This window comes from Macaca thibetana, chromosome 6, assembly GCF_024542745.1.
Source record: "Macaca thibetana thibetana isolate TM-01 chromosome 6, ASM2454274v1, whole genome shotgun sequence".
Classification (NCBI taxonomy): Eukaryota; Metazoa; Chordata; class Mammalia; order Primates; family Cercopithecidae; genus Macaca; species Macaca thibetana.
Window position 1 is genome coordinate 133,587,957 of NC_065583.1, and position 24,694 is coordinate 133,612,650.

The 24,694-nt window shown below is 45.3% G+C and overlaps 2 protein-coding genes and 1 non-coding gene across 17 annotated transcripts in view; 2 read left to right on the top strand and 1 right to left on the bottom strand.

Moving 5' to 3' along the window:
• MTMR12 (myotubularin related protein 12) overlaps positions 1-21,055 on the bottom strand; it is an 89,813-nt gene extending 68,758 nt beyond the window's left edge. For all 3 annotated transcript variants that reach the window (XM_050793823.1, XM_050793822.1, XM_050793824.1), the window contains exon 1: positions 20,806-21,055. In XM_050793823.1, the coding sequence (XP_050649780.1) occupies positions 20,806-20,886 (81 nt within the window). In that variant the 5' untranslated portion in view covers positions 20,887-21,055. The remainder of the gene's footprint in view (positions 1-20,805) is intronic.
• SUB1 (SUB1 regulator of transcription) overlaps positions 1-24,694 on the top strand; it is a 731,929-nt gene that overhangs the window by 416,243 nt on the left and 290,992 nt on the right. The window lies entirely within an intron of this gene.
• LOC126957671 (U6 spliceosomal RNA) lies at positions 17,737-17,843 on the top strand. The gene has a single exon (XR_007726859.1). It is a non-coding gene; the product is annotated as a U6 spliceosomal RNA (small nuclear RNA).

Here is a 24,694-nt window from a genome sequence, read left to right on the forward strand (position 1 = left end):
TCAATAGGCTAAGAAGGGAGTTACAGTGTTGGCCCAGCTGACTGACCTGGACTATCAAAATGAAATCAGTCTACTCTCCATAATGGAGGTAAGGAAGAGTATGCATGGAATACAGGAGATCCATTAGGGTGTCTCTTAGTATTACCATGCCCTATGATTAAGGTCAATGGGAAACTACAACAGCCCAATCCAGGCAGGACTACAAACGGTCCAGACCACTCAGGAATAAAGGTTTGGTTAACTCCACTATGGAAAAAACCACAACCTGCTGAGGTGTTTGCTGAAGGCAAAAGGAATACAGAATAAGTAGTAGAAGAAGGTAGTCATCAATACCAGCTACGACTATGTGACCAACTGCAGAAATGAGAATGGTAATTGTCATGAGTATTTCCTCCTCCTTTTGTTAAAAACATGTTTGTGCATATATACATTTATTTCCTTTTCCTTTATCATGTGACATAAGATTTATTGACTTCATATTAGCATTTAAGTATTGTTAACTTTCTGTAATGGTATTTGGGTTGGAGATTGGTGAGTTTCCAGTTGTATGAAGGATAGTTGTATTACGTTAGGCGTAATTATGACCTTATTATTGTCTTTATTTGAAGATTATGTATGATCTCAGGAGATGTGTATGGGTTCAAGTTGACAAGGGGTGGACTTGTGATGGTTAATACTGAGTGTCAACTTGATTGAATTTAAGATACAAAATATTGATCCTGGGTGTGGTTGTGAAGGTATTGCCAAAGGAAATTAACATTTGAGTCAGTGGGCTGGGAAAGGCAGACCCACTTTTAATCTGGTGACCATGATCTAATTAGCTACCAGTGAATATAAAGCAGGCACAAAAAAGGTGAAAAGGCGAGACTGGCCTATCCTCCCAGCCTACATCTTTCTCCCATGCTGGATGCCTCATGCCCTGAAACATCTGATTCCAAGTTCTTCAGTTTTGAGACTCTGACTGGCTCTCCTTGCTCCTCAAACTTGCAGATAGCCTATTGTGGGACCTTGTGATCATGTAAGTTAATACTTAACAAACTCCAGATATATATAGGAGACATATACATATATCTCCTATTAGTTCTGTCCCTCTAGGGAATCCTAATACAGGCCAACATTCACTTTCTTGGACTCCTCTTGGTCAAGTCTCCTTTCCGGGCAGGGTCCTCTTACTTCCTCACAAACCCTGTGTTCCCTGGATGAGCTCTCCCACTCAAAGGTGTTTCAACAGTATAGGCTGATGACCCCCAAGTGGTATTTCACTCGAGATCTGCCTTCAGAGCTCCAGGCGTGGACACCTCAACAGCCTCCTGGCCACCTGCACCAGAATATGTCCCTCAGATCCTTCAAATTGACATTTAAAATCAGCTCATAACCACCCCTTGCCAAATCTGCTCCTCTGAGCTCTGGTTCAGGACCAGCCACCCAGCTGGCCACACCAGAAACCTGGGAGTCACTCTTACCTACTCCCTACCTCTCACACCCTGTGCTCTGCTTTCTTAATAGCTCCAAATCACCCATGTCTATTCATCCCTGTGGTCACTCTGACTTTGAGCCACCATCATTTCCTAGCTCGCATGCTCCCGACTGCCAGTCACACTGCCTCCAACTGGCACCTACTGCATGCACTGGGACCACCCAACCCACTGTCTCCACTCCTGTCCATCCAACTCACTGTCCAATCCACTGTCCACACAGTTCAGGTCCTGTGAGGCTTTCTGTGGTCCAAACTCTCTCCATCAGAACACTGAGGTGCCCCTTTGCTGGATACCCAAACCACACTCTGTATATGCCTCCAGAACAGCACTTATCCTTTTTTTTTTTTTTTTAAAAGACAGAGTCTCCCTCTGTCACCCATGCAGGAGTTCGGTGGCACGATCTCGGCTCACTGCAACTTCTGCCTCCCAGGTTCAAGAGATTCTCATTCCTGAGCCTCCTTAGTAGCTGGGATTACAGGTGCCCACCATCACATCTGGTTAATTTTTTTTTCTTTTTTTTTTTTAAGTAGAGACGGGGTTTCGCCATGTTGGCTAGATTGGTCTCAAACTCCTTACCTCCAGTAATCTGCCCTCCTCGGCCTCCCAAAGTGCTGGGAGTACAGGCGTGAGCCACCACATCCGGCCAAGCATAGCACTTTTCACGCTGAACTGCAAGAGTCTCTTACCTTGTCTGTCTTGCCAACCAATGATACAAACTGAGGGCTGAGGCTGTACCTTTATGGATTTTTAGCCTCAACTCCTAGCATATAATTCCTGACAGTAAATTGTCAGTAAGTCCCCTGAAAGAACGGACACATAAAAACATATAGAGACAATAATTCTTGATCCTGATAATATTCCTCAATCCTATGCACAGCTCTTGTGAAGTTAAAGAAATTGCTCTATTAAAAATTCCTACCTAAGTGTATTAGTGCCAAGTATCACTGAACTATTGTCACATTCTTCCCTTAGCTGGCTTCCGGAAATACATTCTGGTCTCACTAATAAGAGTAGGGGCATAGTCAAGGTCAGACTTTTAATTTGGAGTCTTCTCACTGAGAATACAGACTAAAGACTGAATGGATCCATCCACTATCCAGCCGTAGGAAGCTAAAAACCAAAACAGGATTTGTTTCCTGAGGCTGATTCCCAGGGCTGCTGGTACCCCACTCCTGGCCAGAGGGCTTGGCTCCCTCCAAGCAGGCCTGCCTAGCAGGCTCATTCCCCATGCTTCTGAAAGCATGACAGGAGGCAGCTTTGCTGCTGACCACAGCTCTATTCCACTAGCTATGTACTTTTGGCAGTTACAAGCAACAATTACTCTGACAACAAACCAAGAGAACAGCATCTGAAGCCAGGGAGGCAGACATGCAGTAAGAGGCTATCTTGCAACGTCTGGTCTCAAGGTAACAAACCACATACACAAACCCAAATAGGTACCTGGACTTTCAGTATTCTGCTGTTTACGCATTATGCAAATCAGTTCTCAGCCCTAAAACATACAGGTTGAATATTCTTAATCCAAACATGACACTCAAAAGGAAGGGATTTTGGATTTTCAGATTAGAAATACTCAACCTGTATTCATTTCAGAGGGCTACTTGGAAACTCCACAAAGCATTTCAGACTAAGCATCTATTATCCACAATGATATATGCCTAAATTAAATACATAAAAATATGTCATTGGAGCTTACTATGTCCACTTTCAATGTCCTATGTCACTCATCTTGACAACAATCTGTATGGTATTTTCATCCCCACTTTACAGATACAGCCAATGAAGTGCTAAGGGTTTAAATAATAAACCCAGGTTCACAGAACTAAATAGATGGTAACGCCAGAACTCAGTATCAGTTCTGACACCAGGTTTAGTACTTTTGAACTTTAAACTCTGTCTTTGTAAAAGCTTTATTAAGGACGGGCATGGTGGCTCATTCCTGTAATCCCAGCATTTTGGGAGGCCAAGGCAGGAAGATCACCTGAGGTCTGGAGTTCAAGACCAGCCTGGCCAATATGGTGAAACCCCGTCTCTACTAAAAATACAAAAAAATTTAGCTGGGCATGGTGGCACACGCTTGTAATCCCAGCTACTGGGGAGGCTGAGGCAGGAGAATTGCTTGAACCCAGGAGGCAGAGATTGCAGTTAGCTGAGATCACGCCATTGCACTCCAGCCTGGGCGACAAGGTAAGACTGTCTCAAAAAAAAAAAAGTTATTAAGATACAATTGAGGTCAGACACAGTGGCTAACGTCTGTAATCCCAACATTTTGGGAGGCCGAGGGCGGGAGGATCTCTTGAGCCCAGGAGGTCGAGATCAGCCTGGGTAACATAGTGAGACCTTGTTTCTACAAAAAATGAACAAAACTACCTGGGCGTGGCGTGTGTACCTGTAGTTCCAGCTACTTGGAGGGCTAAGGTAGGAAGGCTGCGGCTGGAGTGAGCTGAGATCACACCACTGCATTACAGTCTGGGCAACGGAGCAAGATCTTGTCTCCAAAAAAAGAAAGGGAAAAAAAGGTATAATTGGCTGGGCATGGCGATTTACACTTTGCCTGTAATCCCAGTACTTTGGGAGGGTGAGGTGGTGGAGGAGTGGGGATTGCTTGAGGCCATGAGTTTGAGACTAGCCTGGGCAACATAGTGAAACCCTGTCCCTACCAAAAAAAAAAAACTTAGGGACAATGACATATGCCTGTAGACTCAGCTACTCAGGAGGCTGAGGTGGGAGGATCCCTTGAGCCCAGGTGTTGAAGGTTCCAGTGACCTATGATCATGTTACTGCACTCCAGCCTGGGTGACAGAGGGAAACATTGTCTCTTTTTTTTTTTTTTTTTTTTTTTGAGACGGAGTCTCGCTCTGTCGCCCAGGCTGGAGTGCAGTGGCCGGATCTCAGCTCACTGCAAGCTCCGCCTCCCGGGTTCACGCCATTCTCCTGCCTCAGCCTCCCGAGTAGCTGGGACTATAGGCGCCCGCCACCACGCCCGGCTAGTTTTTTGTATTTTTTAGTAGAGACAGGGTTTCACCGTGTTAGCCAGGATGGTCTCGATCTCCTGACCTCGTGATCCGCCCGTCTCGGCCTCCCAAAGTGCTGGGATTACAGGCATGAGCCACCGCGCCCGGCCCAACATTGTCTCTTTAAAAAAAAAAAAAAAAAAAAAAAAAGATACAATTTACCAACCATATAATTCAACAAAGTATTTAATATAATGTTTAACAATATAAAGTATTGAAATGGTATTCAGTATATTCAGAGTTGTACAATCATCACCACAATCAATTTTAGCTCATTTTCATCATCCCGAAAGGAATATTCTAAGGCAAAGCACCTCATACCAAAGCTGACCTGTTATTCCCCACTTAATCCCTCTGTTTACATTGTACCCCTAACCCTAGGCAACCACAAATCTTAACTTTTTTCCTATTACAAAGTAATACCTACAAATGTCCTTTCAGTTGTAACAAGTCTCCAGGGCAGGGGAACAAGCAATGACCTTGGACAATTCATTACCAACAGCTAAGAAATACTTATTCATTTGGCCATTCTAAATCATTTTCTTCACATTTAGACACAGATTTTTTCCTGACCTCAGGGTTTTTTGTTTTTATTTTTGTTTTAAGGAAGAGAGTATCTGCTCATTAAGATGCAAACTAAATTCTTCACTCTGTTTTGACAGCTCATCATTTATTGAAGCACAGTGAAAGCATTACTCATTTATGATTCTTAGCAAGGATCACTCTCACCAGGCATTCGCTAGGCCTTTAAACAATCCCAACACCTCATTAAACTCTCCCTAATAAATAAATAAATTAATTAATTAAAACTAACATTAGAAAATAAATGTTAAGACCCAAACACCAATATAAGCCTCAGACCCCACAGACCTGATCTCACCAAACAGCTAACTGGTTTGGTTCTCTTATTATCTGTGAACCATTCCCAGAGGGGGTCGGCAAGCTTGATGGGATAAGGACCTGCCTCAGGAAGCAAAAGGTCACACAGAAAAGAAATGGCTAGAGCCAGGGGCCTCCCAAATCCAAGCTAATGCTCCTTCAACAGAACCAGAAGCAGGCAGGATCTTGGCTGCACCTTGAAAGCTGGTTAGGATTTGGATCAGTGGAAGGGGCAAGGAGTGTGGAGGGCTCTTAAATGGGAAGATGACACCACGAAGGCCGCATTCAGCAGAAGGCTGGCTGTGGTGTGTGGGCCTCTGGGGGTGGTGCAGATGGGGAGCAGTGGGAAGTGGAACGGCCAGTCAAGCTCTTGTGGTAGGTGGTTGCAGGCACCAGGAAATGCTAGACAGAAGGTGGCCATGGAAATACAGAGATCACCACAGAGGGCCCCACAAAGGGCACAGTGGGGGCTGTGACTGGTTTGGCATATGAGTGACTAGGGAAAGAAGGGTGCTGTTGGCAGAAGCTGGGAAGGCTCACTTGAAAGGAGAGGGAAGCCAAGCTGAACCGCAGGCATTAAGCTCTGGACTTAACATACTGCCCAAACCCCAAGTCCTCCTAGAAGCCCTTGAGACAGATGAAGATACTGTTAGAGGACAGAAAGGAAATCCATGAAACAATTCACTGAAAAAGAAAACTGTGCAGGAAGGGAGATCCTCTAGGTAGACTGTAAATGTACCCATGGTGGGTACGGCACAGTCCTATAAGAGGGACAGCATGCCTGGCTCCAGACACACACTTAAGAGTGCTGGGGAAGAACAATGCTGGAAGGAAATGAGGTCAAGTCTTGCCACAATCAGGACCTGCACTGGTGGCCCAAAGAACACACACATGAAAGCGAAAACACACACACACACACACACAGCTGCAGCTTGCAGCTTCTGGGGTGGTGAGGAATAATAGCAACTAAATAACATTTAATAAATATTCACTACATGCCAGGTACTGTGTAAACAGCTTTCCATAGATTGCATCACTTAAGACTAACAGCAACCTTATGGGCTAGATACTTTTATTTTATTCCCATTTCACAGATCAGAAAACTGGGGCTCAGAGAAGTTAAACACCCGGCCCAAATTCACCATTAGCAAGTAGCAAAGCTCTGTGTGACACCAAAGCCATGCTTTTTTTTTTTTTTTTTTTTTTTTTGAGACAGAGTTTTGCTCTGTCACCCAGGCTGGAGTGCTGGAGTGCAGTGGCACCATCTCTGCTTACTGCAAGCTCCACCTCCCGGGTTCACACCGTTCTCCTGCCTCAGCCTCCCGCGTAGCTGGGACTACAGGCACCCACCACTATGCCCCGCTAATTTCTTGTATTTTTTAGTATAGACAGGGTTTCACTGTATTAGCCAGGATGGTCTCGATCTCCTGACCTTGTGATCCGCCCACCTTGGCTTCCCAGAGTGCTGGGATTACAGGCGTGCCCGCCGCCATGCTCTTAACTACCACATTATACTGAAAGTAAAGACTGTTGTGTTGGGATATGTGCAAGTGCCAGAAAAAAGGTGTCAGGTGGCAGTTATGGGGCTGTCACTGCTTTATGATTTAAGCTAACGGATGTGACTGACAGCAGCTGCAAAGACACATGGCATTGCCATCTGTGCCTCCCCTACTACCACCGCCTCCAAAACTGCTCTATAAACATTAAGTTAGGGGAAGAGCTGGGAGAAGTTAAAAGGCTTGGAGCAGGAAGAAGGCAAGAGGAACCAGAGACAGATGAGAGGTGCCCACAGGCTCACTAAGGGCCAGACTGATCTATGGTACAGCAGCATGTCACAGAAAGAAGGAATCCTCATAGAGTCTTGGAGATACTCCTGCAGGTCCTAGCAGCGCCCCCTGGATTCTATTCCTCAAGACTTCTCTCTCACCGTCACACACGTGTGCACACACCTTACACAAGGGATGGGGAAAGATGCCACCCAGTCCCAACACAGCTATGAGCCTTTCACACCCCTCTTGCCTGCCTGCTACATTATTCCCCTCCTCCCCACACCAAATCTCACTTTAATGTCGACCTTTCCAAGACCTACACAGCTTTTGCATAAGAGCGGATGCTGCCTCAGGTTCTGCAGTGGGTCTTGCTCTGTGCCCCCAGAGCACCTGGGCATGCCTCCCTCGTAAGTAGGCAGCTCCAACTTCTGTGCAGAGAACCCCAGCCATCTCCCCAACAGAACGTGAAGCTCCTGAGTGCACAGACTATTTCTCTGCATTCCTAATTTTAATAGTGCTTAGCAAATGGTAGCTACATAAAAATGTTGCTTAAATAACAAATCTTCCAGTTCAAGTTATTAGTAATAAAAGCATCTAGCCATTGTTGAGTATCTGCCACGTGTCAGGTCCTTAGCTGGGTTTATATGGTTTATTTTTTCTCATCCTCAAAATAAGCCTGCAGGGAAGACACCTATACATGTTACAGATAAGAAAAGGAAGCCTCAGATAGGCAAAGTTACATGTCTAAGGTCACCAACAAGTGGCTGAGTCTGGATCAGAACTTTCCAAAATCAAAGTCTCTTCCACAATGCACCTTGTTCCCATCCTCAAACTCCTATTGCGGTTGGTTTATTCCTCAGCTGCTCCTCTGTAACAAGACCAGACAGGAGAGCCACACCACACCACACTGAGGGCCTCTCTCATGCACCCCAGAGCTCCCATATCCCTTCTCTGTCTGCCACCCAGATTGCATCTGCCATACTTACTGCACTCCTCGGGTACTACTTATAGGTACACCAGGTTCTTCCTGTCACCCTTTTAGCATGGATCATCTTTATTCAGCAGGTAGCAGAAAGTGACCATTAAAACAAAAAGGGAAAAAGCAGCCACTTCTCTTCTCCAGAACGTAAAGCTGCATAAAGAGATTTGTAGGGGCCAGGCACAGTGGCTCACACCTGTAATCCCAGCACTTTGAGAGGCCGAGACAGGCAGATCACCTGAGGTCAGAAGTTCAAGATTAGCTTGGCTAACATGGTGAAACCCCGTCTCTACTAAAAACACAAAAATTAGCCAAGTGTGGTGGTGGGCGCCTGTAGTCCCAGCTACTCAGGAGGCTGAGGCAGGAGAATCACCTGAGCCTGGGAGGTGGAGGATGCAGTGAGCTGAGATCTCGCCACTGCACTGTAGCCTGGGTAACAGAGCAAGACTCCATCTCAAAAAAAAGAAAGAGAGATTTGTAGGGCAAGTGAACTTGAAGCTAAACTAGGCAAGCTGGGGGCTGCAGACAGATGACAGGTAAGTAGGTAGGTAAAGAGTGAGAAAAAGAGGGGCCAAGAGAATACACTGGGGCATCAAAGGAGAAGGCACAAAGTATAAACACTGAGGCCAGCCCAGGAATCCCTCAGAGATAAAACAGCATACCTGCTGATGCCAAACAACTCATCCCTGGGATCTGGGTCCCAGATTCCTCTCTTTAACTAACAAGATACCCAATACTACAGACTGACTGACCCCCTAGGGAAAGTGCTATTCCCAGTGGTTTGCATAGACAGGAGGCAAATATTCATGGGGAGACCAAGAGTGAAAGAGAATCATTACTGCTCCCAAGTACAGGGACACATTGGGAAGTTAATCTCAAGAGATTCAATTTTATGTTTGGAGGAACATAGATTTTTTTATTTGAAAAACAGGGCTCATTCACTTCAAGTATTTTCAAGTACTTCAATACTCTTAGCAAAGGCCAGGCACGGTGGCTCATGCCTGTAATCCCAGCACTTTGGGAGGCCAAGGTAGGTGGATCAGGAGTTTGAGACCAGTCTGGCCAACATGGCGAAACCCTGTCTCCACTAAAAATACAAAAATTAGCCGGGCATGGTGGTGCACGCCTGTAACCCTAGCTACTCAGGAGGCTGAGACAACACAAAAATCGCTTGCAACTGGGAGGTGGAGACTGTGCCACAGCACTCCAGCCTGGATGACAGAGCAGACTCCATCTCAAAAAAATAAACAAAAAACAAAAACAAAACTCTCAGCGAAAGCAAACAAAAACAAAAACAAAAAACATCGTCTGAAACAGAAGCTGGCAATCTGTCACAAGACGAAGGTCATCTTCAACATATTTCATCATTGTGGCCAGGGCTTCCCTTGCCCCCACTCATACATAAGCCCTATCTTACAGCTGAAATCCCTCCCTTCCCAAAACAACTGAGGTTTCACATGCCACCTCTGAAAGCCTGTGCACCAGCCAGGTCTACAGGAAATGAAGGACAGGGTATGAGAGGGAAAAGCAATGGCTATTATTTTAGGAAAAGTATTTAAGTGTGAAATCAAAACAGCATGGTTTTACAACGCCTTTGAAATACATAAGAGTATTAGTTTCAGAGACAATTTGATTTTATTTATGCTAGTTATGATTTTACTTGATTTGATTTACTCATATCTTTTTTTTTCTTTTTTTTTTGAGACGGAGTCTTGCTCTGTTGCCCAGGCTGGAGTGCAGTGGCACAATCTTGGCTCACTGTAACCTCCGCCTCCGGGGTTCACGCCATTCTCCTGCCTCAGCCTCCTGAGTAGCTGGGACTATAGGCGCTTGCCACCACGCCCGGCTAATTTTCTGTATTCTTTAGTAGAGACGGAGTTTCACTGTGTTAGCCAGGATGGTCTTGATCTCCTGACCTCGAGATCCACCCACCTCGGCCTCCCAAAGTGCTGGGATTACACGTGTGAGCCACTGCGCCAGGCCGGATTTACTCATATCTTAAATGAACCACTAAAGAGATGTGATAAATGGACAAAATTGAACCTCTGAAGAGAGACCATTAGAAATTAGGAAACAGGGGCTGGGTACAGTGGCTCGCGCCTGTAATCCCTGCACTTTGGGAGGCCAAGGCGGGTGAATCACAAGGTCAGAAGTTCGAGACCAGCCTGACCAACATGGTGAAACCCTATCTCTACTAAAAATACAAAAAGTAGCTGGGCATGGTGGCACGAGCCTGTAATCCCAGCTACTCGGGAGGCTAAGGCAGGAGAATCGCTTGAACCCGGGAGGTGGAGGTCGCAGTGAGCCAAGATCGCGCCATTGCACTCCAGACCAGGCGACACAGCAAGACTCCGTCTAAAAAAAAAAAAAATTAGGGAAGAGGGAAGAAAAATAACTCCACACAACGAAACTAGCAAAATGTGAAAGGCCAAATGTTAATAATGAAAAAAGTCAACAACTAAAGCTTCTCATTAGGTTGGAATTTTAAATATAACCAAATCTTTTGCAAATGTATAAAGGAACAAGGAAAAGAAACTTTGATAGTGAAAAATTTTCTAAGAGTTACCACACAGTGAACTTTCCTGTCATTCCTGGCATAACAACATGGCAACAATCACAACAAAATACTCCCCTTTTACTAATACCTTAGCTGGGAGAGATTTATACACTCTTAAGATTAATGATTAAGAACTTTCTGAAACCATCCACGTGGCTCTGACGAAACTTCTGAGTAACAACAATAACGACCCACATCTCTTAAAGGTTAACTACATGCTAAGTATCCTGTGCTAAGGGCTTTACATGCATAATGGCATCTGATATTAATAAATGTTCATACATGTCTATTATATAACATGGACATATCATTATTCCCATTTTCGAGGTAGAAACATAAGGAAGCTTAAAGGAACTGGCATTACAGCTAGTATGAAGAGCTACTGACAAGCTCTTGCTTTCCTTAGAGTTGCGATACAGGAGCTAAGCAAAGGAGAATAAAGGAAGGGTGAGGCCCTGGTGCCTTTCCATCTCTCCTAGCACTGTACTCCCTCCCAGAATCTCTCTCTATATCCACCTCCCCTATTCTTCCTCCTAAAGCCAACAGGGGATTAGAGGTTAAAAGAATTATTTCAGTTCAATCTCAAGAGGTTTACTTCAAATGATTCATTTTGAAAGTTTATAAGACATTTTTACATAGCACTCATCCATCATAAACTTGATTCAGTGAGAATAAACTCAGGGTGCTAGGCTGAGACAACTTTGGCTTATCAATGTTGCTGAATTTGTAGTTGATCAAAACTCCATCTACCAGGGATGTCTACTGCTGCTTTTTTATAAACCTCATGTAGGCCCCCACAGGTGGCAACTATGGGCATCATCCTAACAAAGCCAACATCTCAGCTTGAGCCCTTTTCAGAACCTGCATGTTCTCTTATCAATGGCTACAAACCCACTGCCCTCTTTGTCATCCCAAAGAAGAAAAAAAAAAAAACACATCAGAAGTCACAAGCACAACTTGATGAGAAACTGAGAGTGCGTATTTACTGGAAAAACAACTTAACCTATATAATCTACCAATATGGATCAAGCACAACATCTTCACACATGACAACCACATGTAGGCTATAAATTTTTACACAATTACAAATGCAACCATAGGCCGGGCGCAGTAGCTCATGCCTGTAATTCCAGCACTTTGGGAGTTGAGGTGGGCGGATCACGAGGTCAGGAGATCAGACCATCCTGACTAAGACGGTAAAACCCCAACTCTACTAAAAATGCAAAAATTAGCCAGATGTGGTGGTGCATGCCTGTAGTCCCAGTTACTCAGGAGGCTAAGGCAGGAGAATCGCCTGAACCCAGGAAGTAGGTATTGCAATGAGCCAAGATCACGCCATTACACTCCAGCCTGGGCAACAGAGTGAGACTCCATCTCCAAAAAAAAAAAAAAAAAAGAAAGAAAAGAAATGCAGCCATATGAGGTGCACACTCACGAACACAGACATACTTAAAAATGGAATCATTGCTTTGGTTAAGGTACCATCATTGGCACTTTCATTTTTCTAACTTCCAAACTCTGTACTTTACTATATTGTCTTTATCATAATAAGGTATACATTTTTTTGTAGCAATAGAAAGTTTTTTAGCCCCTATGAGACTGGAATTTTCTCTAAAGCATACCATCACATAGGGTGGTTTAATATGGAAGAACATCCAACATCCTGTTGAGGATGTTTAGAGAAAGATCCAGAACTTTAAACTTCTAAATATGGAGTCCCCACAGCCTGAAATTCTGATGGTAGCCCTGATTTTAACGTTCGAGCTGGAAGTAGGGTGCAGAAGTATCTGCTCTTAGACAGTGGCTGTCCATGTGGAAGCTGTTTGATCAGGCTGCAGGAAGCGCTGCTTGACAGAGCCTGATGATGCTTTCTGAGGCTCCATCTGCAGAAGTTGTGTGGTGTTGGATAAGACTCAGGGAGATGCTGCAGGAAGCACAGGCAGGAGAGAAAAAGCGGAAGCTTTGAACAGATCATCAGGCTAAAGCCACAGCTAAGAAAGTGACCATTTCAGGAGGGACTTTTAATGTCTTCTGATGGCCTACCAATGACATCCAAGCTCAAGGAGAAAATTCTGCAATTAAGAAATTAGCTGGGTGAGTTCTGGAAGATTTTAAAAAATTAGTTGAGAACGGAGAAAAGGTTATGAATTCTTTTTTTTTTTTTTTCCTGAGACGGAGTCTTGCTCTGTAGCCCAGGCTGGAATGCAATGGCATGATCTCAGCTCACTGCAACCTCTGCCTCCTAGGTTCAAGCAATTCTCCTGCCTCAGCCTCCTGAGTAGCTGGGATTACAGGTGTCCGCCACCACGCCTGGCTAATTTCTGTATTTTTAGTAGAGACAGGGTTTCACTGTATTGGCCAGGCTGGTCTCAAACTGCTGACCTTGTGATCCACCCGCCTCAGCCTCCCAAAGTGATGGGATTACGCATGAGTCACCACTCCCGGCCAGGTAATGAATTCCTAAAAAAAGAAGGCAAAGGATCTAGACTTTGTTTTTGAAGTTATTTTTCCTGCTAGGACTAAGGCAGGAGATCTGTTTAAGACAAGTTAATCTCTTCTTATTATCATCTATCTGCCAGACATCAAAGTTAGTGGTCCAACAAAAATCATCCCAATAATTTCATCTGTTCTGTAAATTGATGTATCCCCACTCAATACCTAGAACAATATCTGGGATACCACGGCCGGGTGCAGTGGCTCATGCCTGTAATCCCAGCACTTTGGGAGGCCAAGGCAGGTGGATCATCTGAGGTCGGGAGTTCGAGACCAGCCTGACCAAGATGGAGAAACCCTGTCTCTACTAAAAATACAAAATCAGCAGGGCGTGGTGGCACATGCCTCTAATCCCAGCTACTCAGGAGGCTGAGGCAGGAGAATCGCTGGAAACCGGGAGGCAGAGGTTGTGGTGAGCTGAGATTGCGCCATTGCACTCCAGCCTGGGCAACAAGAGCAAAACTCCGTCTCAAAAAATAATAATAATAAAAAAAAAAATCTGGGATACCGCAAGTGCTGAGTAAATATGTGCTGAACTAAATTAATTATATCTTTCGAAAACACCAGCTCTAGAGACGAAAACAACCAAGAGATCCCTGTATCTGCTCGGCAGTTACCTGGTTGACAGTCTAGCAAAAGCCAAAAAAGAAATTGCTACTAGAGAACACTACTAAGGAACGACTCTAGTGTGCAAAGGCTAATCATGATATAAGCATGTTTCACTAGTACTATTCCTTACGTTCATAAATGTAAGGATAACAGAATCGGCCCTGAGGTCAGACTGCTCTAGTTTAAATCCTGGCACATACTCCATGACCTTAAACAAAGTACTTAACTTCTCTGAGTCTCAATTTCCATATCTAAAAACAAAAAAGACGGGTAACAGTAATATTCCCTTCATGAAACTTGCTGAAAGGGGAAAATGAGATATGCATAGTTCCTGGAACCCAGAAGTACCTAATAAATACTATTAATTATTCATTTTTATTTTGTATATACCCACAGTCATATCTCTGGGAAGACTACAGGATCATATATTCACTTCTCCTGACCAAAAGAAATGGCCTTAAATAAGAACTAGGCAACAGAATGCATTTTTTCCTGAGGGATAAGTGAAAAAATTTTTAAAAAAGCTATTAACACCATATATATATTTTTTTACTTTTCTCAATCTTCATCTCTCTTGACTTTTCTTCCCACATCTATATAAAACCATTCCTGAGCTCCTGCGACCCTTGTTTAGTACTGGCACTGCTGGCTATTAGGAGAGAGTTTTTATCACTGTTCTGCAATAACACTGTATCTGTGGGTAAGATATTAAACTTTATAGGGCCTCAGTTTCCACATCTGTATAATGGAGGGTGAGTATAATGGGGGCAGAGTATATTATCTTTAAATTCTCTTCCAAAGCTAAAAATCCACAAATAAGTGCCCATTAACTATTATTAGTTCATTCAGGTCAAACACTGACCTAAACTCTTAGAAAGTACATTTTAGCCCTATTTGGAAAACCCACAAAATGGGTACAAGTACAACCACCCTCTGAAAGCTAAATTTTGCCTGGCCAGTTTCAAAGATCTAATTTTAAATGTCATTGTGGGATAGCAACTGACATGGAAAGATGTTTACAATACACATTTTTGGTGAAAAAGGCAGATGACAAAATATGATCAGCAATATTAATCCCAATTTGATTTAAAAATATATATATACCTACACATATATCTGCTTAAAGTGTACAGAATACACTCCTAGTTGTTTATGTTTATAATCTTTCTTTAAAAAATGTTTTTGCTTATCTGTACCTTATTTTTCTACAAAGAATGCTTATGGCTTCTGAAATAATTCAAACAGGTGTTTTATTTAACAAGAAAGATGGATTTGGTGCCCAAACGATAACCATATCCCTCCCTAGAGCAGAGCTCAGCACCCAGCAGGTCCCCCAGAGGCAACAACATCCTTTGCACCCTGTGTCTGGAGCTGGGCTGGAGTGGGGGTACTGTGATGTTTTTAGGTATCAGTCAACAGGTACCATCAAGATGGCCCCAGATCCCTCCCTCTTGTTCATCTCAACTTTCAGAGCCATCAGCTGCCCACTTAACTAGCTTTACCAATTTGTAACCCTCTGAGCAGAGTTTTCAAAACATAATCAGGCCGGGCGCGGTGGCTCAAGCCTGTAATCCCAGCACTTTGGGAGGCCGAGGCGGGTGGATCACGAGGTCAGGAGATCGAGACTATCCTGGCTAACACGGTGAAACCCCGTTTCTACTAAAAATACAAAAAACTAGCCGGGCGTGGTGGCGGGCGCCTGTAGTCTCAGCTACTCGGGAGGCTGAGGCGGGAGAATGGCGTGAACCCGGGAGGCGGAGCTTGCAGTGAGCCGAGATCACGCCACTGCACTCCAGCCTGGGAGACACAGCAAGACTCCGTCTCAAAAAAAAAAAAAACAAACAAACAAAACATAATCAAAGGTCCTAAATTATGGTTTAAGGTTTTAACTGTCACATTCACTGATTTAGAATAATCAAGGATAGAAGAATCCATTTTACTCTGGCAGCAATCCAATTTTAAAAGTCAGAGTTAACTACCAGTCCTCATTTTATGCTGTCCGATGCCAGTCCTTTCTGATCACAAGGAAAAAGAAATAAGCTCACCATGTTTAAAAGCATAATGTTAAAATACTTTATCCAGTTAAGCACTTTTGTTTCTAACACAAAGTGCTGACTCTTGACAGATTCTCTGGCATACTGAAGGTCACCACTGCTGAACCTATCTGATCAGCCAAGAACAAGCTTATCACCAGGTACAGGTATCATTACATCACAAGGTGTAAAGGTTGTTCTGGCAGCTCAGTCATCCACCAGCAAACAGGTGTCTAAGAAACTGAGATTTCCCAGCTACCAAAACCCAGACAAAGAAATAAGCAACAGTTGGCCGGGCGGGGTGGCTCACGCCTGTAATCCCAGCACTCTGGGAGGCCGAGGCGTGTGTATCACAAGGTCAGGAGTTCGAGATCAGCCTGGCCAATATGGTGAAACCCTATCTCTACTAAAAATACAAAAATTAGCCACGCGTGGTAGTGCGCGCCTGTAGTCCCAGCTACTTGGGAGGCTGAGGCAGGAGAATTGCCTGAACCTGGGAAGCGGAGGTTGCAGTGAGCCAAGAGCATGCCACTACACTCCAGCCTGGGTGACAGAATGAGGCTCCATCTCAAAAAAAGAAAAAAGAAATAAGCAACAGCATGACATACACCAAGGCAGTTCAGAGAAAGGCAACATGAGGGAAAGCAGGGTAGAAATAGGAGAGGACAGTTCAGAAAAGTGTCGTGAGGAACTCCTCCCACTGGGTAAGCCAAGAGAAAGTTACCAGACCCAGGGCTCTCAGAAGCACATAAGCCATGCCTTGATGCTGCTCACCTGCATTTCCCATAATATGATTACCTGGCAAAATCTATATACTTAAAAATACATTGCCTTCTCACCCCTTCCTACCCTTATCTTTTTTTTTTTTTTTTTTTTTTGAGATGGAGTCTCACTCTGTCTCCAGGCTGAAATGCACTGGTGCAATCTTGGCTCACTGCAACCTCTGCCTCCCGGGTTCAAGCGATTCTCCTGCCTCAGCCTCCTGAGTAGCTGGGACTAACTACAGGAACGCACCACCACGCCCAGCTAATTTTTGTATTTTTAGTAGAGATGGGGTTTCACCATGTTGGCCAGGATAGTCTCGATCTCCTGGCCTCGTGATCCACCCACCTGGGCCTCCCAAAGTGCTGGGATTACAGGCGTGAGCCACCACGCCCGGCCTTACCCTTAACCCTTATCTTTTAAAAAACCATCCACAATTTAGGGCACAGCCTTATCCTCCGTTACAAAACATGTTTAGAGTCAGACTACAACAAAGAGACATAGGGTCTGCACAGCATTATTTTAATGCAAGAAAACAAAACTGCCAACTATAAGGATCTGAAAAATGTGACCACTTCAGGCTTATTTTGGAGCTGAACCACTCCCCTTCCCTAATTATCCCTCAAAGGAAATGGATGCACTGTGGGCAAAGAGGGAAACATGTTTAATTACAACATGTGCACTTGGTGGATGAAGAATTTGAACATTCTTGAACTCTGGCCACATTTCAGAAGACTTTCCACTTGTAATTTAATTTCACTGAAAAGTTTAAGGATCAGTTGCATTTCAACCAGGGCTCTATCAAAAAAAGACACAAAGAATACCCGACAACCATAGGCAACCAAAGCAAAAATGAACAAATGGGATCACATCAAGTTAAAAAGCTTCTGCACAGCAAAGGAAACTATCAACAAAATGAAGAGATAACCCACTGAATGGCAGAAAATATTTACAAACTGTCTATCTGACAGGGGATTAATAACAAGAATATGTAAGAAGCTCAAACAACTCAATAGGAAAAAATCTAATAATCCACTTAAAAATGGACAAAAGATCTGAATACACATTTCTCAAAAGAAGATATACAAATGGCCAAAAAAGGTATATGAAAATGTGCTTAACATCATTGATCACCAGAGAAACGCAAATCAAAATTACAGTGAGTGCTCACTTCGGCATCACATATACTAAAATTGGAAGGACACAGAGAAGATTAGCATGGCCCCTGTGCAATGATGACATGCAAATTCATGAAGCGCTTCATATTTTTAACAAATCTTTAAATGCTAAAAAAAAAAAATTATGAGATATCATTTTATCCCAGTTAAAATGGCTTATATCCAAAAGATAAGCAATAACGAACGCTGGTAAGGATGTGGAGAGAAGGGAACCCTCATACACTGTTGGTAGGAACGTAAATCAATACAACCACTGTGGAGAACAGTACGGGGGTTCCTCAAAAACTAAAAATACAGCTAGCATATGATCCGGCAAGCCCACTGCTAGGTATAACACCCAAAAGAAAGGAAATCAGGGCCAGGCGTGGTGGCTTACGCCTACAATCCCAGCACTTTGGGAGGCTGAGGCAGAAGGATTGCTTGAGCCCAGGAGTTTGAGAGCAGCCTGGGCAAGACAGCAAGACATCACCTCTACTAAAAATTTTAAAATTAGCCAGGTGCTCTGGCATGCACCTGTAGTCCCAGCTACCTGGGAAAATCGCTTGAGTATAGGAGGTGGAGGCTACAGTGAGCTGTGACCATGCCACTGTACTTCAACCTAAGCAACAAAGCAAGATCCCATCTCTAAAAAAGGAAGGAAGAAACAAAGAAAGGAAATCAGTATATGGAAGAGAAATCTACACTCCCATGTTTATTACAACACTATTCACCATAGCCAAGATTTGGAAGTAACCAAAGTGTCCATCATCAACAAATGAATAGATGAAGAAAATGTGGTACATATACACAAGGGAGTACTATTCAGCCATAAAAAAGAATAAGATCTTGTCATTTGCAACAATGAATAGAAATGAAGGTCATTATGTTAAATGAACTACCTCAGGCAGAGAAAGACAAACTTTGCATGTCCTCACTTATTTGTGGGAGCTAAAAATTAAAACAATTGAACTCATGGAGATAGCAGAACAATGGTTACCAAATGCTAGGAAGGGGAAAGTGGGGATGTTTAATGGGTACAAAAAAAACAGAATAAGATCTAGTAAGTGACAGCACAACAGGGTGACTACAGTCAACAATAATTTATTTTATATTTTATAATAACTTAAAGAGTATAATTGGATAGTGTGTAACACAAAGGAAGGATAAATGCTTGCAGTGATGGATACTCCATTCATGCATTATATGCCTGTATCCAAAGATTTCTTTTCTTTTTTTTTTTTTTGAGATGGAGTCTTACTCTGTCACCCAAGCTGTAGTGCAGTGGTGTGATCTCAGCTCACTGCAGCCTCCGCCTCCTGCGTTCAAGCGATTCGCCTGCCTCAGCCTCCCAAGTAACTGGGATTACAGGTGTGCACCACCACGTCTGGCTAATTTCGGGGTTTCACCATGTTGGCCAGGCTGGTCTCGAACTTCTGACCTCAGGTGATCCACACACCTCAGCCACCCAAAGTGCTAGGATTACAGGTGTCAGCCACCACGCCCAGCCCAAATATTTCATGTATTCCATTAAATATACACACCTACTATACCCACAAAAATTTTTTTTAATTTTAAATGTTTTAAAAAGACGCAGAGAGAAACTGACCATATTATTTACATGTGATACTACAAGGGAAGCCTGCTGAAACTGTAAGATGACCCTGACTCCACGTCAAGTGCTAACACAGGAAATGGTTTGTATTTTACAACTAGGACTAAAAATAAGAGCAATTTTAAGAGCACTCTCCCCTGGAGAAAACACACATATCTTGAATTTAAAGATACATATGCAAATGCCTCAGGCCCCAGGTGGTCTTACAGAAGCAGTCCCTGATCAGCTCTCTCATCCACAGCCCACGTGCTTCTGCATTACAGAGGTGGGAGGACATCTGCAACAAATTTGGCGGTGATTCTGCACTTCTGCTGGAGAGAAGAGCAGAAAAAAACCTTCACAGATCCAAAATGAGAAGGCATCTCATTAGGCATTTGGATTAAGAACTATTACTCAAGATGCCCTGAGCAAGGCCTACAAGTTCTGATCTCTCTAACCTCCTCTCCTAGGACTGTCCCCCTTGTCCATGGGCCTCTGCCATGCTGGCTTCCTTGACGCTCCACCAACCCTTCAGACACACTCCCACCTCACAACCTTCCCGGGGGCTGTTCTCTCTACCTGGATGACTCTTCTCTCAGACCCCTCACATCTTCAAGTCTCGGCTCAAATGCCACCTTTGCGCGGAGGAAAAAGATTTCTTTCCTTTACCACGATATTTATCGCCTCCTACTACACAGTATAATTTACTTAAATATCTATAATTCACCCTGTTTCTCCTCTCCCCCTCAAATAAGTTCCAGGAGAGCAGAGATCTCTGTCTTGTTCACTGATGTCTATCACAAGCACTTAGTGCCTGACACATAGTAGGAGCTCAAGTAGTATTATCTGAATGAATGAACAAACTTCTTGACCTGAAGATTCAGAACAGTAAGAAGTGGGTAGAAAGGATGATGGTGAGGGGATGAGGAGAAAGAAGCGACAGCGGAGAATTCCTAAGGGACCCCCGTTTCTCCCCGCAGAGCTGACGGGAGGCGGACGTAGGTGCAAGGCATCCCGCCAGCGGCACCCGAGGCACTCAGAGGCCGGCAGCGGAGGCCGGCGGGCTCCCGGGCTCACTGAGAAAGTCCAGAGGCAGGACGGACCCACGCGGGCTCCGAGCAGGCCCCGTTAGGGGCTCCGACCCCCGGCCCTACCCCTCCCAGCAGTGCCCACAACCCCAGGTCCTGGGCCAGAATCCCCAGGGGCGTTCTGGGCCGCAATCTCTTCTCGGCTCGGGCCCCTCCACCAGCCTCCAGCGGCCGGGCCCTGCGCTCGGGCACCTGCCTGCCTGCGCCAGGGTCCCCACTCTGGCCCGGGTGGAGGCCCCAGCGCGCCCCTGCGGCCTCAGCTCGCCTGGCTGCCCCATCGCCCGGCACAAGGGCAGGAAGCGCTCCGCGGCACTCCCCGCGGCAGGGAAGGGGCTCCCGGCGCCCCTCTCCCGGGCCGCCCCTGCCCCACGCCCCGCCTGCGCGGCGCCCCCTCACCTCAGGGCGTACGTACGACACGAAGGAGGGCTTGGGGGCCTTGGTGCCGCCGCCACCGCCGACTACTCCTTTCCCCAGCATACCGCCGCCCTGGGAAGCAGCGCCGCGCGGACGCAGAGGTGGCGGCTCGGGCTCCAGCTGGGGCAGCAGCGGCGGCCACCAGCACTAGCGGCTGGGGCTCCGCCCATCCCCAGGGCCGCGACCGCCGCGGTGCCGCCCGCATCCGGCTCCGCCGCTGACACCGCTCGCCCCGCCCAGGCCCGTGGGCCCCGCCCACCCCGCGCTCTGGCCCACAGAGCAAGGAGACCGCTACTGGAGGCCACGCCCACCCTCCCGCAGGAGGGTCTGACCCGCCGAGATTCACCACCTTCCTGCGGCAAAGCCCGCCCTCATGCTTTCGCTGACTGGCCAGAGGCGTTGCCGGCCGAACCCCCGCGCCCAACCCCTTCTTGAGTGAGTTTGGAGAGATGTTTCCTCTAACCAATCCAGAGAGGTTTCTCTCCGGACTTTCCGACGATTGGATGGCGAGGATATAACCGTCGTCCAATGATCGTGCAGTCACCAAGTTGTCGTTAGCAGTGGTTCAGGGCAGTGGTTTTCTTCCTTTTGCTTGTGTCTTTGGAATAAAACGTCAAAAAATGGGATGTGTGGAATCTTGCTATAGGAGTTCCCAACTTACATCGATGACGTTCAAGGTTTTTTATTTTATTTTATTATTATTTACTTTTGAGACGGAGTTTTGCTCTTGTCGCCTAGGCTGGAGTGCAATGGCGCGATCTCGGCTCATTGCAACCTCCGCCTCCCAGGTTCAAGTGATTCTCTTGCCTCAGCCTCCCGGGTAGCTGGGATTACAGGCTCCCGCCACTACATCCAGCTAATTTTTTTCTTTCTTTGGTCGTTCTGTCGCCCAGGTTGGAGTGCAATGACGTAGTATAGGCTCGCTGCAACCTCCGCCTCCCGGGTTCAAGCGATTCTCCTGCCTCAGCCTCCCGAGTAGCTGGGATTATAGGCGCCTATACTCACACCCGGCTAATTTTTGTATTTTTAGTAGAGACGGGGTTTCACCATGTTTGCCAGGCTGGTCTCAAACCCCTAACCTCGTGATCCGCCCGCCTCGGCCTCCCAAAGTGTTAATACTAGAGGCGTGAGCCACCGCGCCTGGCCGCTAATTTTTGTATTTTTAATAGAGACGGGCGTTTCACCATGTTGGCCAGGCTGGTCTCAAACTCCTGACTTCAGATGATCCACCCGCTTCGGCCTCCCGAAGGGCTGAAATTACAGGCGTGAGCCACCGCGCCCGACCTCAAGGTTTATTATTTTAAATGTAAACAAAAATGAGACAAATGGTGACTCACGCTTCTAATCCCAGCACTTTGGGAGGCCGAGGCGGGTGGATTTCTTGATCTTAAAAAACCCTCATTTTTTAGTCAAGATTGTAAAGAAAATTCATTTCAATTCTACATTTGGTGCCAAGCATTGTTAGTTGCAGATAAATAAGATAGAATCCAGCTCTTAAGAAATTCAATCTAGTGGAAAAAACCTGATAAAAATTTGCAGTTAATTTTTTAGGTGTCAGGCACTGTGCTAAGTACTCTCATTGGTGACCTTGATTTTTACCCTCTTAATCTCCACATGCTCCCCCTTCCCAAACACACTTCAAATAAATATAAAATCTTAGTGAAAACAAATGTGCCTTCTTTTGCAAACATAGTTTCAACACAAGTCCTGCAGCTCCCTTTCCAGCTAGATTGCCACCTGTAAGCCTATTTGGTATAGCTGTGCTGCAGCCGCCACTGAGTTTCCTTATCCCTGTTTCCAGGTGACAAAACAGAGATGCAAGTAATTTGCCCAGGTCTCACAACTAGTCACTGAGAGACCTGGGATTTCAACCCAGGTTTGTCTCATTCGAAATCCCAAATTCTTAACATTATAATTACACAAATTAGAAAGGAGCACAATGAAAGTGTGGTCAATTCTATTTGGGAAGACCAAGTTGAAGCCATCCTTACAAAGTTGAGAATTCTGCACAGAAATAGAATTGTAAGTAAGCGTTAGTCAGGCTGCGGTTTGGCCTGCTTCTTCGTATTAATAACTCGACTTCAGGTAACACTAGGTACTGATCATTTGCATGCCTATTGTTTCAATAGGTAGGATTTCTGGCTCTGGAATCATAAGAGTTTTGTTTAAGAATTGCTTAGGCAGATCCTAAGTTCCAGCAGAACAGCCAACATCAACCACTTTAAAGACCGCCCCCACCCCAACACACACACACACACACACACACACACACACACACACACACACACACGAACCGAAGCAGTGAGAATACAATTTCTTCATCTCTCTGTCTCATGACTTCGCCCTGCACTTTTCAACCAATCAATGATCTCCACACTTTGGTGCACTTCAAAACCCTTAAATACCCTAGCCCCAGGCAGGGTGCAGTAGCTCACACCTGTCATCTCAGCACTTTCAAAGGCCAAAGTAGGAGGCTCACTTGCGTTCAGGAGTTCAAGACCACAAGACAACATAGTGAGGCCCTGTCTCTACGAAACATTAAAAAATTAGTCGGGCATGGTGGTGCAAGCCTGTAGTCCAAGGTACTCAGGAGGTTGAGGTGGAAAGATTGCTTGAGCCCAGGAGTTAGAGGTTACAGTGAGCTGATATGTCACTGCACTCCAGCCTAGGTGACAAAGCAATATCCTGTCTCAAAACAAACAAACAAACAAACAAAAAAACATAGCCCCAAACTCCTTGACTCCTTAGAGAGATGAATTTGAGGTTTCCTCCTGTCTCCTCATCCAGCAACCCTACAATTAAACCTCTTTCACTGCTGTAACCTGGTGTCTTGGTGTATTGACTTGTCCAGTGCATTGGGCAACAAACCTATTATGGTTACAAAGTAAGGCTTCATGAAAAAAGATATTCCTCATGGGAGTGTTAAAGAATACATTTCATTGTCAAGACTAATATCACTATATTTTGCAGCAGTCTTCACTTTTCTAAGTAGAATGGCAGGGCAGATTTTTAGACACTGAGCAAATGTTTCCTTTCTCACTTTTCAAAGTATTTTGAATTTCCATGACCTTTCACCATAGTTGTTAGTAAATGTGACTGTGTCCAAGGCTGGCTTCTTTGGACATGCAACTAGTGCAGTCACACTGAATCTCACACTTAAGAAGGCTCAGAGGCCGAGTGCAGTGGGATCACACCTGCAATCCCAGCACTTTCAGAATTCAAGGCAGGCAGATCACTTGAGTCCAGGAGTTTGAAGCCAGACTGGGCACCATAGGGAGACTCGGTCTCTACAAAAAGTACAAAGAATTAGCCTGGCATGGTGGTATGCACCTGTAGTCCCAGTCTCAGCTACTTGGGTGGCTGAGGTGGGAGGATCACTTGAGCTCTGGAGGCAGCAGTGAGCCATGATTGCGCCACTCACTCCAGCCTGGGTGACAGAGCAAGACCCTGTCTCAAAAAAAAAAGGAAGTGGGGGGGGGGCTTGGAGTTTAATCCTTTATAGTTTTGGCTTGAGCTTCTTTTTTTTTTTTTTTTCCTGGGGGGTGGGGGACAGAGTCTCACTCTGTTGCCCAGGCTAGAGTGCAGTGGCGTGGTCTCAGCTCACTGCAACCTCTGCCGCCCAGGTTCAAGTGATTCTCCTGCCTGAGCTTCCTGAGTAGCTGGGATTACAGGCGCCTGCCACCGTGCCCAGATAATTTTTGTATTTTTAGTAGAGACAGGGTTGCACCATCTCAGCCAGGCTGGTCTTGAACCCCTGACCTCGTGATCCACTCACCTTGGCCTCCCAAAGCGCTGAGATTTCAGGCGTGAGCCACCGTGACTGGCCGGCCTTGAGCTTCTTAGTAATTTTATCTTTGAGTGTGTGTTTTAA